At 40.6% G+C, this 17,883-nt stretch overlaps 1 protein-coding gene across 8 annotated transcripts in view; it reads left to right on the top strand.

Annotated features, from left to right (window-relative positions):
- Nucleotides 1-7,991, top strand: part of nf2a (NF2, moesin-ezrin-radixin like (MERLIN) tumor suppressor a) — a 28,525-nt gene extending 20,534 nt beyond the window's left edge. For 5 of the 8 annotated variants that reach the window (XM_070904603.1, XM_070904607.1, XM_070904605.1 and 2 more), the window contains 2 exons: nt 546-705; nt 5,663-7,991. In XM_070904603.1, coding sequence (XP_070760704.1) covers nt 546-705; nt 5,663-5,713 — 211 coding nt within the window. In that variant the 3' untranslated portion in view covers nt 5,714-7,991. Of the gene's footprint in view, nt 1-545; nt 706-1,165; nt 1,233-5,662 lie in introns of those variants that run through there. The other 3 variants (XM_070904608.1, XM_070904610.1, XM_070904604.1) reach the window with 2 other exon arrangements.
- Nucleotides 7,992-17,883: the final 9,892 nt, after the last annotated feature.

The raw sequence follows: 17,883 nt of genomic DNA on the forward strand, positions 1-17,883 counted from the left end.
CAGAATACCCAGAAGGGAGGAGTTCCTAACCTTTGAATAGAGCTTGCAAAGAAACAAATGTTTTGCATGTTGTTATATTGGAAATAACATTAAAAAGTTGTTAAAGAATTTTGAAAATTGAAAGACTTAAATCAAAAAGGTTTTTGATGACTCGGGGAGGGCCTTTGAATAAATTCATTTAGCCTTAATTTTTCAACGTTTATAGTTTTCTTAATCTTGGCAAATCCTTGATTTATTGAAGTCTGTGCCCCTAATTAAGAGGAGTAAAACAAGGATTCCCATTGTTGCCTTATTCATTCATAATGACTATGAAAATTCAAGTTATTAAAGTCAGATCTAATGGGGACATAGAAGGGCTTGAAGTTGGGGATATGGAAACAAAAAATCATGCAGATGACAAATTTGTTGAAAATTGGTGGTTAACTGACATGAGTACTCATTTGGTGTTCCAAACTGTAGAGCAAAGTTGAAATGTATCTTATGAAAAAGTGCTTTAAGGGAAATCTACTAAATTGTCTCCCAACCTGCAATTTGATCATGTTTAGGGTCGAGTACATGGAGAAGAGCAAGCACCTGCAGGAGCAGCTGAATGAGCTGAAGACGGAGATTGAAAGTCTGAAGCTGAAAGAGAGGGAAACTCCTCTGGACATCATTCACAACCAGAACACAGAGCAGGGGACCAGCAAGCACAGCAACTTTAAAAAGGTGGCTATCATACACATAACACACATAACACACATTGTAACACAAAATACTCAAGTATGTTCACAAATATGTACATAAAATGTATTCCTCCAAAATACACCGAACATGCATGATTCTCCCCATTCATGCCCCATGTATTCACACTTGTGCACACACAGTCGAACATTTGTAGTTATTTTAGCACCTTGTATACATGCACAAAATTCATCAATACGTCTGTGGTAGCAGAACAGAAATCTATTTACCCCTTAAGGTGATTTGACAAATCCACGTGTAAAGATTAATCGCTACATATTGGAAAACCGATATAAGAGCCAGAGATTCAACTACATCAATACACAATCACAGACACGACCCAAAGTCTGCTGAAATTTGCAAAAAAATACCAATTGATCCAGCTGTCAAAAAACAATCTTTACAAGCAACTCTTTGCCTCTTTCTCTGCACTCCTGTGCTTCTTGCGAGTGTGTGCAACACGCCCCTCTCCCGTTAGCTTGCTACATTCCCTGAACACAAAACCTACTTAAAGCCATGCACAACATTACAACACTGAAAGAAATGTCGGGACCACTGTGTACAATGCTCCCTGAGATCATGACATTGCATTTGCATTCTTCAAAACGCACAATGATATCACAAAATATGTGATTATATTCAACTTCTCATTTAAGAAGCTGACTTTGCACTGCGAGTAAAGTTAGCAAGAGTAGCAGTCAGCTCAAGGTATGTAACACTTGCCTTGTATTAGCAGCTACAGTAAAGCTACTTCCAACCTGGCAACCAGGCAAAACTGTTATTGAAGCTGTTTAATTTACAGGGTCATGTGACCATTCTTCTTTATTCCAAACAAAATAAAAACCAAATTCCAAAGAATGACACTAACCCAGGAATTGAGGTCAAGAAAAAAACAGCCAGCAGCATTTAAAGGTGCCTCGCGGAGTTTTCTTGTAACCAAACAAAAGTTAGTTTTATATTCATTGTTACTCACCAAAACACATTCTGTGTATCCTTGAGCTCTAACAAATGTGTTGAATGCATTTCTTGCCTCATAAAACATTTTCAAAGCCGATTTTAAATTCAGCATTGTTTACGTCCATGTTTACTTGCTTACAGTCTTCTTCTTCCCTTCCTTTGCTGGTGGATTGCAGCACATCAGGTCCTCGTGCACATGCATGAGATAAACAGAAGAACTAGAGGTCTAAAACTCCACAGGAAACTTAAATTCCTCCTCCTGTGGGACTGAATAAAAAGTTGTTCAGTCTAACATTGCCTATGATTATTACTGTTGGTGTGGGGTATTTCTGATTCAGTATTTGAGATAAAAGTTGAGAAAATAATGTATTTTATAACAAAAAAAAAAAATCTGCTTCACAGTCATCGTATTGAATCTTTGCAAATGTATCTTTTTTCAATGAGATCATGGTCTGTGTATGTAAATGTGTATTCAATCGCCTAAGAGGGAGACATACACACCCCTATCCATCCCTAATGCATCGTGGTTACATTTACAAGTTGCTTTTTAGCTATTCAAACAGCTGTCCAATCAGCTGGAGACACATGAAGTGGTGAAATGTAAATGTGGTCTTACATCATCCTCCAAGTAAATGTGGTCTTACATCATCTTCCAAGGGTAACTGTTAGTGATAACTGATAGTCCTCCCTCGTACAACACCCGCGCCTAACCATCATATTATTTTATGATTTATGGTATTGATTGTCAGAGCATCACTTAATAGCAACGGTCTCCACTTGGCCCCGGGTTCATTTTTCAGCCTCAAGTTTCTTTTTTGATGGAGCCCGCTGGGGGAGGGGTAGCTATCATTCATTTTCTACTGTGGCCTCTATGAATGCACAGTGATTACAGGCCTTAAGTGTATTGAGAGGAAAAAATCAGACAGATGAACTGAGAGGGAAATCTGTGTGTTTGAATGCATCTTATGTTGACTCCATCAGTAAGAATAGCTATTTCATCTTACCCAAGTGCCTTGGCGATGATGTGGAATGACAGACATTGAAGTGACAGACTCGTTCAGCTTGTGGAATAATCCTAAATTGATTGGACAGAGGCAATTGAACTGTTATAAAAAGTAGATTCTATTTCCACTGTCCTCTGATGAACTGGCAGATTAGACTCATTCTCCTTTATCTTCCCACTCCAGTATCTCTCTAATTTCAATAAAAGCATCAAATGAAAATTTGAGTTATATTCTCAGCACATTGTATGACAAAAAAAAGGCCACCCTTCCTCCCTTCTTCTTTCCCAGTGTAAAATACACTTGTTAAGGGAGCGCTAATTGATTTTTGCTTGGTGATTAGTCATTCGGATGGATGAGGGCACCTCTGGCATGTAGGGGGAGAAGGAGCTAAGTTAAAAGTGTTGGTTTAATTGAACCGGAGGCGGTCGGCATTCATCTTGTTAGTGAGGGAGCATTGCAGGGGGAAGGGGAGAGGAATGGAGAGTCAGGAAACTAAGTCAGCTTTGCCAAAAGAGGCGAGAAGTTTAGGAGAGGCTGAGGTTGACCAAAAATGTTCAAAGGATGAGTTTGAGGGAGGCTGAGTCACGAAGAAGTGCTTAGAATGCACTGTGAAGCTGGCGACCAGAGAGGGACAGGATGAGGGGGAGACGGTGGGAAAAGAAGAGCAGAGGGAATGTGGAACGAAGCACAGATGTCTGAGCCAGAAGCATCAGGACTGGGTGCACCCCCGGGCGAAGCTTTCTCCGTCCAGACTCCCTCTCCCCTCTGGATGATTAATGAATGGCCCCTTAACACAGCCCAACAAGCCTTTGCACTTCTACCAGGCCACAGGTTCTGCTCTGTTAGCACCGGGGCTGCCAGGAGAGCTCATTCTCAACAACTGAATCACAACACAAGAGCTGCAGTAGTTCTGTGTGAAGTTTCCCTGAGAGGAAATGTTTTATATAAATATATAAATTATATATATACACACACACAGCAGTCCATCCAGACTGCGCGAAGTGGCATACAAAGGAGGTCAACCATCAGGGTTACTCTCATTTTGCTCTCCTGCATATTGAAACAACATACAGACGGATTTCTTATCTGGAAATAGCTTGCTGTTGAGCCATTGATGACATTGATACCTGGGACATTGAATAAAGAGTTCCTCTTTTCAGCATGGAGACTGTAGGCAGTGTGGAGTACAAAGCTGCAGTTAGACATCGATAAACACACATTCAGGTTTTCACACTCGCAATTGTAGTTCAGACTGCCTGTCTGCAGGGACAATGGAAGGTGATCTGTAAACATGCTGCAAGCCCATCTGTCTCCCCCACATTATCTGTTTGGATTTGTCCCTCTATCTACACATTCCCCAGAAATAACCCAGATTTCCTTAACCTTCATCCCTGATCTAATATTTACTTTGGCAGCCGCTTTAATTCCCTTTACCCTACAGATGTTTGAGAGAGGAAAAAGTTTGCCCAGCCAATTTGAAGTAGTGCTCACTTATGTTGTATCAGATGAGCTAATGGTTAGCTATGCAGAAGGGGTTAAAGCACAGCCAGCAGCCTGGTTTAATCCATCACCAGCTCATTTAAACCTGGAGAGAAAAACAATTAGCAGTGCTTTGTCTGACTGGCATTGATCTTCTACTCATCCTGTTTTCCCTGTCTGTTAGATTGTCTCTGCAGTAGTAGAGAGTTTGGAAAACTTGCAGATTTCTTTGTCCATCAGGGCCAGTTGCAAACTGATCAATGCTGATTTTCGCTTCAGTGTAAGATGTATCAATGACGCTGCATGTCTTCACATACCATCAGAGATTCATTACAAACAGAATAACCTTGGGGGTATTTTTTCAGTAAACACGCAACAGTGTACAGACTCTCCAATTATCCTCTCCTTATCATCACTTAGTCTTTTTATTAGTCAGGGGAAACAAGTCAGATCACATGTTCTGCTGGAACGTGCTATGGTTTCTAGTGCCTTTTTAAATGTACTCTGGTGTTCATCAGAGGAATGTCTGGATTAAACATGCATGTGTACGTCTTCATTAGATGATCATCATGTTTTATTGTGTTGGTATTATTTTGTGCAGGTTACCATAGCTAGCAAGTGCAATTCACTTGGGACTCATTGGAAAATAAACAGAGAACTCAAGTGATGCTTCAGAACTTACAAATGCCAACAATCAGCCTGATCAATTGATATACAGTTCTCCAAGAATCATTTAAGATCACATGCAACAATGAAGCACAGAAATGGTTGACTGACTTAAAGCCCCTGAAATCTTAAGTATTTCTCTTTAACTTTAAATATTCGTGACTAAATAAGTAGCAATCAAAGTTGACAACATATTTGGCATCACCTTTTTCAACTGAACCCTGCCCACTTCAAATTAGTTAGAAAAGCACAGAGGGAAAAAAGGAAGAATAAAGAAATCTCTAATTTGACACAACCAAAACCGTTCTAACCACAATTGCATTAAATAGACAAAAACTGTTTGTTCTATTATTTTCCACAATGTAGCATATTGCTGTGTGTGGAGTACACAAATGAATGAAACACACTACTTAATCCTTGCACAAGAGCAGGCTCTCATGAAACGGGTCTCAGAACTACAGAGACCCGTCCAGGGTTCTGGGGATTTCACGCGTGTTGGGTGGAATTCTAAAAGTTGGGTTCAGCCAATCTGGTTTCACTCTGCAAGCTTGTCGGCTATTCACACATTGGCTGTGTTTTGCTGGTGTCTCAGTCAGAAATGAAGGGTCTTGTGCAGACTTTGTGGTCATGGCGCTTGCATTGGAGATGCACAGAAGAATTGCATCTGGCAGAAAGTCTGGAGAGTAAGGGTAAGTGATGATTAGTCTCCAGTGAGAATTTCCATTTGGTTACTGCTTGGTTATGTGCTTGCTTTCTCGCTCTACTGCAGTATATTCTGTTTTTGTTTATTTCCTTCTCAGACCTAATAAGGTTGTTTTTTTTTATCTCCTTCACAGCTAACACTACAGAGCACCAAGTCCAGAGTGGCCTTCTTTGAAGAACTCTAAACTACATGCCTGTAAAGGTGGGGATGCACAACTGCCAAGAACCTCATGATTCTACATTCCTGGTCAGTTTTAACGATTGGCTACACTACAAGGCCTCCACTTCCTGAGACACTGCTATGAAACACTACGGGGAAAAAATGACCACTGCCTTGATCTGCTGCAACTACAGGGCCCTCATGTGTACACACAAACAAGGATGCATGCATAATTTTCCTGCACTAAATCTGGGATTCATAAAAAATTGAGCGTGTGTTTACACTAGGAGAGTGTGAAATACAACACATTCTCCTTCAATATTTTAAAGTGAACTTGGGTGTTAGGTTTTATTCATGTCAAAGAACAAAGGTAAACAATGCAAAAAGGAAAAAAGATGGTCTTTGACTGCTCCGGTTCCACTGTGGCTCTGAGACAGTATTTGTGGAAATTAGAATGGTTATTATATAATGTCCAAATGGGGCAACCTACATTATTTGATTGCCTAAGTGTTAATGAAATAGACCACTAAGGGATAAAGTTGAAAGGATAATTCATTGATTATATGGCTTCCCTTACCCTGAACCAAATACTTGATGTATAGTAGTTACAGGCATCAAAATACTGTGTTGTTCTAGACTGCCTTCTACTTCGACACTGATTTATAATGCCAACAAATCCCTTCCGAATTAAATATATAACTATACAGTCACTGCACTCAGCCACGCCCCCCAGCAGGTCATCTGCTCCAGGAACAGCACACTCATGAAATACAAGGACCATCCACCCACTCAGTCTGTCTAAGTTATTCGGCCAATCTGCTCAGGTTTACTCTTCAAGTTGTTGGAGGTTGTTCAGTATGAAAGTGCTTTTTCAGCTGTGAATGAAAGTTGGTTAGTTTCTTGATGGACAGATGGCTTTACTTGTTGCTAAAGTAATCACTAACTACTGCTAACTGTAGCTGCCGTCAGCTAGTTAGCTCAGATAGTGGTCCTATTAGCTAGCTGACTCTGCCCACACTGGGAGCTCAGAGCCTGGGCCTGAAAACCTCCTCCTCCCTGCGGACCATAGCTCCTGTGCTAGCAGTGTAAACACCAACACTCTCCTGGTTCTCCAAGCTCCCAGTACGGGCACAGTCAGCTTAACTAACTAGCTAACGTCAGCTACAGTTTACAGCAGTTAGTGGTTACTTTAAAGCTATCTGTCCATCAGGAAACTCCATTAATCACCTAGAGTTGAGGCAGAGCAGCCAGAGAACATCAGAGGGAAAACCAGAAAATATTTTGTCCATAAAATATGATCCAGTTTCACCAAAATCAGCAAATTAAGTTCTAAAAGTTGTGTGTTTTAGTACAGTAATCATTGAGAGACAGAGCTAAAACGGCTTGTTTCACACAGAGGATGACCTGAGAGGCTGCATGAAGGGCCAGTATGAGATAAATAAGGACTTATTTAAACTGAGAATCATGCAAAGCTACTCTAGTGGAATCCCAGAATAAAAATATAGATCTGGAAATTAGCATTGTATGGGACCTTTAATTAAAAAAGTTTAATATTCAAGCAGCAAAAATGGGACATTTCTTTGCCATAATACATTTAAACAGCCATTTATTGCTAATAGTGGGAGTTGATGGGCTGTGGTGGATATTAAGCTCAACACAACGCAAAAAAAAATCCACTTCTGTGATTTATAACATATAATTTTTATTGGTTACGTTGTGTGAGCAGTGTTTTTTTTTTAATTCTCAGAATGTGTGTCCATGTTTGTGCCTTTATGCAGCTTTTTATGATGAATGTAGACAAAGTGTTGTACGTGAGGCCTTGGGACCTGCGTTTACATCTTGTATACACAGAGAAGTCATGTTACATATCTCTGACTGCCTCAAGCAGTTGAACACTTGATTAGGGTGTCCTTACACCAAGCACCGAGCGCACTATGCTGTGCTCTTGAAAGTGAAGAGACGATCGTTTGTACCAGGTGGTTCTTAGAAATCGAACTGGATGAAGGAACTGTGATTCTTAGATGAGAGCTTGTGTCATATCTATCATCTATCTCAGTTTTTTTTTGTGAAGACAACCACTTTTACAAAACATGAATTTGCATCTATTTTGAATTAATGTGTCTCTTTGAATTAATGTGCTCTTTCCCTCTGAAAGCAATTTATTTTGGGAAATTATAATGTGAAGAAAATTATTATTTTTTTCTTCCTGTCTGCATTTAACAAGGATAGTAAGCAGTATTTCAAATGAAACTTAAGTTACAGTACCTTTATGACTAGATATACATTTTCACATAAACATTGTATTACCAGATATGTATGTTTTTCATGTAAAATAAATGAATATCAGGTCTTTTTGTATGTTTGAGTTTTTTTTCCATCCAGAAATAACTTTGTGTTAGTTATTTTGGCAGGCTTTGATGAATGTCAGCTTTGATATTGCCAGTGCCAAGAGAGTCTTCCACCCGACCCAAACAGACATCCAATTACACCTTTGAAAAGAATCAAGTGTTACGTAAGCACCCTCCATCTTCTGTCAGATCACATACCCTGTTTGCTTGAGTGACAAGGTCTTTGTGTGTGTGCTTACGGATGCGTGGGCGAGTGGGGTGCGCTGCATGCCCCGTGCACTCGTTTGTGTGTCACCACATTAACCCCTTAATGTGAGTCCTTTCTCGTGGTGTTGGGTCCCTGAGACTGACAGCTCTCTGACAGTCTGAGTGGCACTGAGGTCAGGGGGCTTCTCCACAGCTCTGTCACCTCTGGGCTCAGTTGGAGAATGGCCACCCTTGGTTTGTCAGTGTTGTGACAGAGAGGCGTCTTCAGGAGCAAACAGTCCCTGGGGGCCCCGGGGCTCAGAGAGACGGGTGGAGGGTCTGCAGGGGCATCAGGCAAACCAACAGACACATAGATTCTCCTTCATTGCTGCCCCCCCCCCCAACACTGTCCTCTGAAACAGGGAAGAGGGGATGAGATGGGAAGAATCACATCTTTTGTTATTTACCCATTCTCAAAGGATCACAGTTGACGTCACACTTGCACACAAACCGGTGTACACACTAACACACCCGTCTTGCAGCAGATTGGAAAAGGTTCTCAGTTTACTGCAGGGTGAGGGGAGTTGACGGGGACTGCACAGCATCTGCCAGGGGCTTGAATATAGAACAAGCACACACAATAGGAAGGAAAAACCCTTGTGTCATAATCCAGGGTGAGCCTTCATTCAGACGTCAAAAGAATGATGCAGTAACAATTTTAATGGCTTAGTACAGTAGCCAATAAAATCTCCATACCTTTTTACGCTTCACTGCACAGACGTAAGGACGTGGTACCTTTAAACCCAAATAACTTGGAGGTAAAGGCACTGTGGCTTTATTGTTGCCAACTAATAAATCTTAATTGTCTTTCTTTACATCATGAATTGAAATGGAAATGTATTACCTTTCTGCAGGTACATGCATTAATCATTTATCATGTTATAAAGTTACACATACATTCAATCCCCACCTCATGTGGAAGTGAGAATGGGTGAATGAGGGCAAAAAACTTTGGATAAAAGCATGATGTAAATTTGCTGCCATTTGTGGCAAAGCCCAATGTTTATCATTAACACACACTACCATATAGGACACCAAGCATGTTGATTGAACATCAGATTAGCCACCTACTCCAGAAAATAGGACTACTACGTCGAAGCCAGCAATCAAGTCACTAATAGGTCAGCAGAAGTAAATGAGAGGCAAGTCACTAGCATCCCTTGGCTGAACAACCCACTGAACCGGTCAGAGACTTGCATTAGTGGTAAAGAACCTTTATATATGTGGTATACTGCCCTGAGTGTGAGGATATTACAGGGAAAGCTCTGTTGTGTTTTATGTAGCTGTTCACTTGGGTTTTGCAAAGTATGCCATTGCTTTGACTGTTTAATTGTGATATCATGGTATTTATGTTGTGTCAAATAATGACCAGAGTCTCTTAAGCTTTACGTGCTTTAATGTGGAACTGCTAATGTAGGCTACATGGCATAACATAACAGTGCTTGCACATGGTGGGAAGTGTTGGGTCTCTGTAAATATATTATTAAGAGTGCGGTCTAGACCTGCTCTATATGTAAAGTGTCCTGAGATAAATAGATTGATTTAGATAGATTTGTGGTGATTTGGCGCTATATAAATAAGACCATTTCTTTCTTCCATTAGTTAAAGCACATAAAGACACTGAGGTCATCGCCACTGATTATGATTGACACAAAGATTATGAAGTTACAGCCACATAAACACCCTTCTACCTTAGGTCTCTCTACCAACTTCCACTTCACCCCCAAACTTTCCAACCAGCGCTCTGAAACCACCTTGTATTTCCTCTCATCTGCTGTGTCCTCCCATGACATTGTGAGCTCCATGGACTAAATCATCCATTGTGTTTTATCTGCACCACCTATGGTGGAGCTTGCTATTTCCTGTAGGCTTATCAACAGCTTCCTAAAATCTACTCCCATGTGCTAATCTCTTCCCACCCATACCTGTCCTAAAATATGCCAGCTCAGAAATCCTTTTGTCCTTTTCTTTTTAACACTCTGGACAAACGCATTCAAGATATTCACATCAGATGACAAATGGATTTCTACCCATTTGCTCTCAATTTCTGCTGTTAATTTATGTTACCTGGTTTATCATGCTCGGACAAACTGTAGAACTGAACATAAAGGAAAGGAAGAGACCTCACCTATCTGAAGACTGACTATGTAGGGGTGATTTGGATAGGAGATTTAAATGGAGGTAACCTAAGATGTGCTAATATCACTGCTATCATAACACATACAAATTTAATCCGGTTTGCTCCTCACCACAAATCTCCCTCCAGCACAGTTTCTTTCTTGCTTCACATTTACATTTTATCCACGGACTGTTTTGCCTGAGGAACAACTACCCACCTTGCTGCTTCCTCCTGCCAGTGTATTTCCTCCATGACCAGCCTTCTTCCCTATGGACTGAGGGAGTCCATAAAGGTTGCCCTTTGAATGACCCTGTTCTTTCCCGCTCTCTTGTTGCACCTGCCCTACAATATCCCCCCTACCTTACTGCCAACTCTTACCTCTTGAACTACTTTGATTTGGATAAAGAAGGCCCTGCACTTCTGCTGCTACATCTTTAGATACCTATCTATAACCTCACCTGCATGGATTTAAATGCCTCGTCAAGGATAGATATGTAGTTTCCAGAATGTTTTAACCATTTAGATAATCCCTTAATCAAGTAGTTTTAGTTGTGTGAGGTTAAACCATTGAGGCAACAGAAAACTCACACGAGTTGCTTTTGGAATAGATGAATCTTTTTGGGAGGCACTGACAAACAACCTATTTTGTTGTGAAGACTTGTTGCTCATACGTCACCTCCTCAGTCTGCCTGACACTACTCCCTAAAATGACCGGCTTCTCTAAGGCAGCACTCACTTTAGCCCTGCATGAAAAAATGTAGCCCTGTCAATCATTTGAATGGAGCCATCGTCCGTTGGCACAGAGGGGCTGGAAAAACAGCCCCAGTAAAAACTGATTCTATAATTTGCAGGCCAAACGTCAAGGTCTCTATGTTAAAACTGGGTTCAATTTGGCAAAAAAAAAACCCATCTACGTTAAATATAACCAATGTCTCATTGAAAAGACTACATCAATTTGAAGCAGCTGTTAACAACACGTTCAATAGTAGGCTGTTAAAACAATGGCTATATGCTGTAGGCGATATGAGGAGGGATGCCACCCCCCTTGTTATGCCACCCTGCCCTTCTTTTGTCTTGGATCTATAATATTCTCAAAACACTCAATTCTATACTATACTGTAGCCTATATACTCTGTAGAGTAATGTCACCTTCATGACCAAAGTAGCAACGTGTAGTCACGGAAGAATGAGAGGGTCATAGAGACACACTGCTGCCTTTAGTATTCCTGTAATATTCCTGTATTATAGGAAAAATACAGAAAACAAATACACCCCCAGACAGGTAGTGTGACTGAGGAAAAAAAACCCACGCTTACTGGAAGTATATTGTTCATATATGCCCTGATGGATAAGAAGTACAGCCCTTTCTGTTGCTTTTCTCCACTCACCTTGTTGTTTGCCTGATCGTCTCCACTGTCATTATAAAAGGTAGAGGTAAAATTGTAGTCCCATGATCGAGTAAACTCTGCTTTTATGAGTCATCTCTGAATACCTAGAAAATACTGGATGCCCAGAACTCCGCAAATCAAAACCATTCCACAATAGTTGATGTGGTATTCAGCCAAAGGCATTAGTAGGGTCTAAAAATACCATATGGAGATCTCAGCTCTCCAGCTTTGCTGTCTGAATCTGGTGCCAAGTCACACTCGTTTGCTCCAAGCATCTGAAAATGTACCCATATTCCATGTTTTTGCTCTGGTGTGTCAATTTACTCGCTCGAAGTAACTGGACTGTCTCCACCACTATAAAGAAAATATTTGCTTACACTGCAAGCAAGCAAGTATAATGTGAGCATGTACACATTTTCATTCATGGAATACTCTGCAGATCTACGCCCTGATGTAGGAGTTTTATTTCCAAAAAGGTCTTAACTACTAAGGTGGGTTTTAGTAGTTATGTTAGCACATAATAGTTTTGGCTTGTGAAGCGACAGGCAGAAATTTGAAACATCATCTAAATGTACGCGTGTGTACTGTACCGGCATGCTCTGTGAGTAATAATCATTTATCAGCATGTTGTGCAGAACTGTCCTGCCAGGAGGATCCGTGGCTCTTTCATTATGAAACACTTCCTCAAAGAGGTGAAATCCCCTACTTGCCTTGATGTGTGGGGGTGAGGTGCAGCAGCCTGCCTGCTCCTGTGGGAATGTGTTTTATTCACTAGATATTCAGTACGAATCCTCATGACATTACTCCTTTATGCTTCTCTTCATGCTGGTATTTATTGGATAGTGCGTCACCTCACCTTACACATATGTTTAGTGTGATTAAATTTTTCCAGTCGCCGGGGACTCTGTGTGGCGGCAGGGGGTGTATGGGATTTGAAAACTTGGAAGCTTTGCCGTGCTGCATTAGGTTGCTGGCTTATGTGTATTTCACTCAAATTCATGCACCCACACTCTTGACAGACACACACTTACCCACACACACAGAATCACAAAATCCTTCTCGGTCCTTCCAGCCAAATTAGTATCTCCTTTCATTCCAGGATGCAGATGTCTCTGAGTGAAATACCTGTGGAAAATCGCCATGATTGGGTTCATTATGTTGCCCGCAGTCAGCATAGATGGAGATGAGTTTGGTATTTTAGGCTGAGAAAAAATAATAATAAAATCTCCCTTTTCAGAATATCAGCTTGTTAGACTCAAGGAAGTGCTGTGCCTGTTTTGGTACGTCTCTGCGCTGCTTGATGAGGGGCTATGAATACATTTTCTTATGACCCTGAGATAACGATGAGCTCTGTTTTAATTATCTCAGTCCATTAAAAATGACAATATGAATATCTACTTGTCACTCTCATTGTGATATGGATCAATCTTCAGTAATATCCGCTCTTTCTTTGCTTGTCTACCTCACTTATTTCCTCATTTATCTGCTTTTGCTGCTGCTCTCTCTGTCTGTCTTCAGGGGCCAGTGCTGCTGTGGGAGTCAATGGTCATCATGATCATCCCTGTTAGCCCTCCCTTCACACTCTGCACCTCTGCACCAGAGGATATAGGAAAGGTGTGTCTACCGAAGAGCACTGAATAGATGTCAACACAGCGAGACTATTAATGAGACACTATGACATTGTGAATTGTTAATGACTGGAACACTATTTGTGAATATTTAAGGCTGATGAGGAGACCATGAATGAAATATTTTTTTTCTCCTCGATTGCAAAAACTCATTATGCATGCACATACCCCCAGGGGCTGTTCAGTGCACCTTTACCTTGCAATTTCTCTCTTGTTATTTCCAAATTAGTTTCTCTTTACATAGCCTCCATTCTAATCTCCTCATCTGGTGGCGTGACAGATGAGACTCAGCCTTCTCTGTATCGCTCAGACTAATGGTCTGACCGCCGGGCCGCTGGGGGCTTGTTTGGTGTTGTCAGTCTGGTTTTAAACCCAAATACTAGCAGAGAGGAGGAAAAAATAGCTCCGGTCTTGGAGGTATTAATTAGATCGTAAGAAAAATGAGTGTTTCCCTTGTTCATCCACCTTGACCTGTTTAACTGACCCACTTCTGCGACTACCTACCTGTCTGCTGCGGTGTTGAAGATCTTGCATCAGAGGTGCTCAGGGAGAAGAGATCTGCGTGAGGGTTTTTTTGTTTTCTTGCTGGAGGCCTTTCGCTGTCTATGGCAGCCTCTCTGAGTACGCGCCTATCCTCACCTTGCAGTTTATTTCCATCAGGGACCTGTTTTGGGGAAAAACAGTCCACTTTCCCTTGTTTGCACATTATTTCAAGCACAGAGGAAGAAGAGGTCAGTAAGTCACGAAACCACTAGACCAATAAGGCACATGCAGACATCGCAAATATGTTGTGGGTGCCCTGCGGACTGTTTTACTCAGCTGTATATGAATTGAACAACTCCAGGTTAAAACAAGAAAGCCAATCGATGGATGGCAGAACGTTGAGGAGGTGGAGAAGCAGCAGCCCAGTGGTGGTTCTGTAATTGGCTGCTCTATTTATGATTTCTACAGTAGTGCAGCAGCAGCAGCAACAATGTAGAAGTGTCTGGGGGATAATGGTGCAACGTGCACATCTCTCTCTTCTTCACTTGATACCTCTGTATTGATTAAATCTCGTGAGACAAGACTGCACTTGCAGTAATGGCACACCAAGACTTTGAAGGCAGGTTTCAAGAAATTACTGGTAGAGATCCCAAAGCCCAGATTTTCCTTGCTTTCTTTTCCTTTAGAGTCCAATGTGTTGCTACCTTTTTGTTGTTTGTGTGCTCAAGACTCATGGATTTCATCTGATGAAGGTCTGAGGGCCGATACATTGTTAATAAAGTGAGTACAAGCGATCGATAGTGTGCAGGAGTTTTTGGTTTCAACACTCTTATCAATAAGACTCTCTGGTGTGAGAGTAATTATCACCTGTGCTCAGGACTAAAATCACTTAGAGCGGCTATAATCAATACTTTACAATACAATAACAATGGTTTGTGGTTGTGAGAGTAGTCACTCGAGCCACTAACAATACTGTTTTGATTTACTCTTACCACACTCACACTTTTCAGCAGCTGTTTTCAGGAAATGGAAATGTATTGACTACAAAAGATTTGAGAGAGCAAAAAACAAATTTGTGTGCTACTCGGTTATAAATACGGTTATTGCAGGTTTAAAGGATGAGTCATATTCTGTATTTTTCTTATTGTCAACAAACAGACCACCATTGTTGTCCAAAGACTATTAAAACCACATCACATTTAGTGGCATGGTCCTTCATTAACATGAACATGGGCACTTTAGTGTCTCCTTTTTAACGTTTGTAACATTTGCTAAAAACTACAATGCCCAGCTGTTTAGGACATTATTAGCCTCACTAACGTGACACGTTTTTAAATGTTCTGTCTTCAGCAGGAATGAATGAGCTCGGGGCTGAGAGCCACAGACAGACAAGTATTGAGAAATAACATTGGTGTTGGTTTTTTTATGGGATTTGTTGACATTAAGAAACATGTAAAAGTGTGGGTTAGTGTGCTATTTCTGTGTAAAATGAAATGAAATAAAATAAGGACTTGTTACTGAATCCAAGTATGCCAGCTTGGTTTATTTGTTTGGATGTAATAGGGAGTTATGTAACAGGCAGAGATTGGGGCAGAATGCAGCACAGAAGGAGTGATGTCAGTTGCATTGTTCATTCATGTGCCTCTCTTTCTCTCCAAGCTGCTATCCTTCTAACATCCTGGTGGCAGACATCCCAATATCCCTGGTTGAGCGTACGGGATTCACATACACACTTGGCACAGGCTTCTACTCTCTCGATGTCCCTCTTTCTCTGTTTCTTAACAGCTAAAGAAAAAACACTCAAAACACTGTCAGGTCTGGAAGTGCTCCTGCCTATTCCCTATTTTTAGGCTGGCTGTGAAACGGCATATTTCTGCTCTGCTTTATGCGTTTTCCCTACTGTCTAAAATCTATACTTGTGCAAGGAATCTTTTTATCTTGTTCCTCACTCTTGTCATCTCTGTCTTTCTGTGATTTTCTACTTCTCGGCTGCTCTATTTCCCTCTCTCTCTGCCTCATTCTCAGTGGCCACCAAAACAGAAAATTAGGCGAAACCTAAAAAGAAAAAAGAATCACAGAAAACTGATGTGACTCTCTTCGCCACAACAACACATACAACGTTAACTAGCCATATTGTGAAGTGTCTTGAATCTGTCCAGAGCAGTATAATTAGGATCTCTTTGTAGCCATTACTCGGCTCAGCAGAGGCTGTCATTCTGTCCCATATTTTATGCTTTATTTTTCTCTTTGTCTGCTTCATGAATCACATCATCCTACTTCCTCTCCTCCTTATTGTAGTTTGTGGTTTGGTGACCTATTTGTTGGCATTCGGGGAGACTCATATTTTCTGGTTCGTCACCTCTTCGCTCCTCACAGGCGTCATTGATTTGCATTGATGTCTATTTGCTGCCATCACTGACTCAGTACAAAGGACACCTTATTATTCAGCCTGTGTGGTTTCTATATAAAACTGTATTCAGAATTGTCAGGTCTACATTGTTGGTGGGAGTGTATAAGCACTAAAATTGATCTGTTATAGAGATCCTCTATATCTAATATAGAGAATATATTAGCCCAATCCCCTTGGTTACAGTTTCTACACCTGTCAAACTTACGTTCTTGATCCTTGATTTCAGACAGAGGTGGACAAAAACAGGCTTCTCATTCTTTAGCCCGGTGATCATCGATTTTATCAGCTGTAACTAGCTAGCTAACTTTCTTCTTTTCTGTTTCCTTTTTCATTTTGTCCATTTAAAGCACTTTGTAGTTTCTGGTTTTGATAAGTGCTTTATAAATAAACTGTATACTTTTCATTATAAATGAACAGCATTGTTCTTTTATTGCAGTGTAGAGCCATTAATCCTTGTATTATAAATATGATAGCAACATGTAATCAGACTGTTATTTCTAACCCTGTCTGGCAGCTTATCTTACTTGTTGGTATTTTCAACAAGTATCGTTGTCACTACAAGTATCGTTGTCACAGATGATTGGACAATTGCTGTTGGGGGGAGGGGTTTAGCAAATGGCGAATAGCTGCCATTTTCACGTTATCATGCCTGGGGATACAGTAATTAATGACGTGGCCATAGCAATATTCCAGTGCAAGTTCCAATAAAATGCCACAAAGCCCAAGTGCAACTGTATAATAATGATCATGATGATGATGAGAGAGTTAATCATAGTGATACGAATGAAATCTAGAAAATGATATGTTCAGAAATTCATTAACCCCCTGGCTCATATTTACATTCTTTCAAAGAAGCTAAAGAGAGAGAGAATAGAGTGTCATTTGAGTTCCTAAGCGCTGGAGCAGCACAGTTGTTTTATTAATAAGGAGGTCGTTCATTTCTAGAGGGGTCCTCTGGCTGTTAATATTGGATAGACATAAAAGACCAAAGAAATTAGATAAGCTACTGGTATTTGAAAGGGAAAATGGAGCATGAAGTAAAAGATTGACTGGATTTCTGCATCTCTCAGAGAGGCCTAATTTTATATATTTTTTAAATCTCCCAGTGCCTGGTAGGGACTTTTCGGTAGGGAATTAACTGATGCTTACAAGAATAATTTAGGATAGAGTACAAGTTTTCACATAGATTAAAGTATCAGCTGACGGTTTGGAGCACAATTGCCAAAGACCTTTTAATATTACAGACTTGTACAAAGTCTTATTTGTTAAGAGTGCTGAGTTAGTAAGCGAAGAAAAACTTTTATTATGTTCCCTCATGTATAATGACCTTAAAACCCTTTAAACCTCAGTGTAAACTTGTGCTGTGCAGCCAAACATTGTTTGAACTCACAGAACATTCTTTTAAATTCCAGTGGATGTCCCAGAGTTTACAAGGAAACCAAACATGTGAGACTAAATTTTGGGGTAAAGCTTTTAAAAAGATGCACATGCACAAATATTTCCACAAAAAGAGTCTTGGGTTTGAATATTTTACTCGGTATTAACAGCATATGGCATCAATAAAGAACTGAAA

This window comes from Enoplosus armatus, chromosome 4, assembly GCF_043641665.1.
Source record: "Enoplosus armatus isolate fEnoArm2 chromosome 4, fEnoArm2.hap1, whole genome shotgun sequence".
Lineage (NCBI taxonomy): Eukaryota > Metazoa > Chordata > Actinopteri > Centrarchiformes > Enoplosidae > Enoplosus > Enoplosus armatus.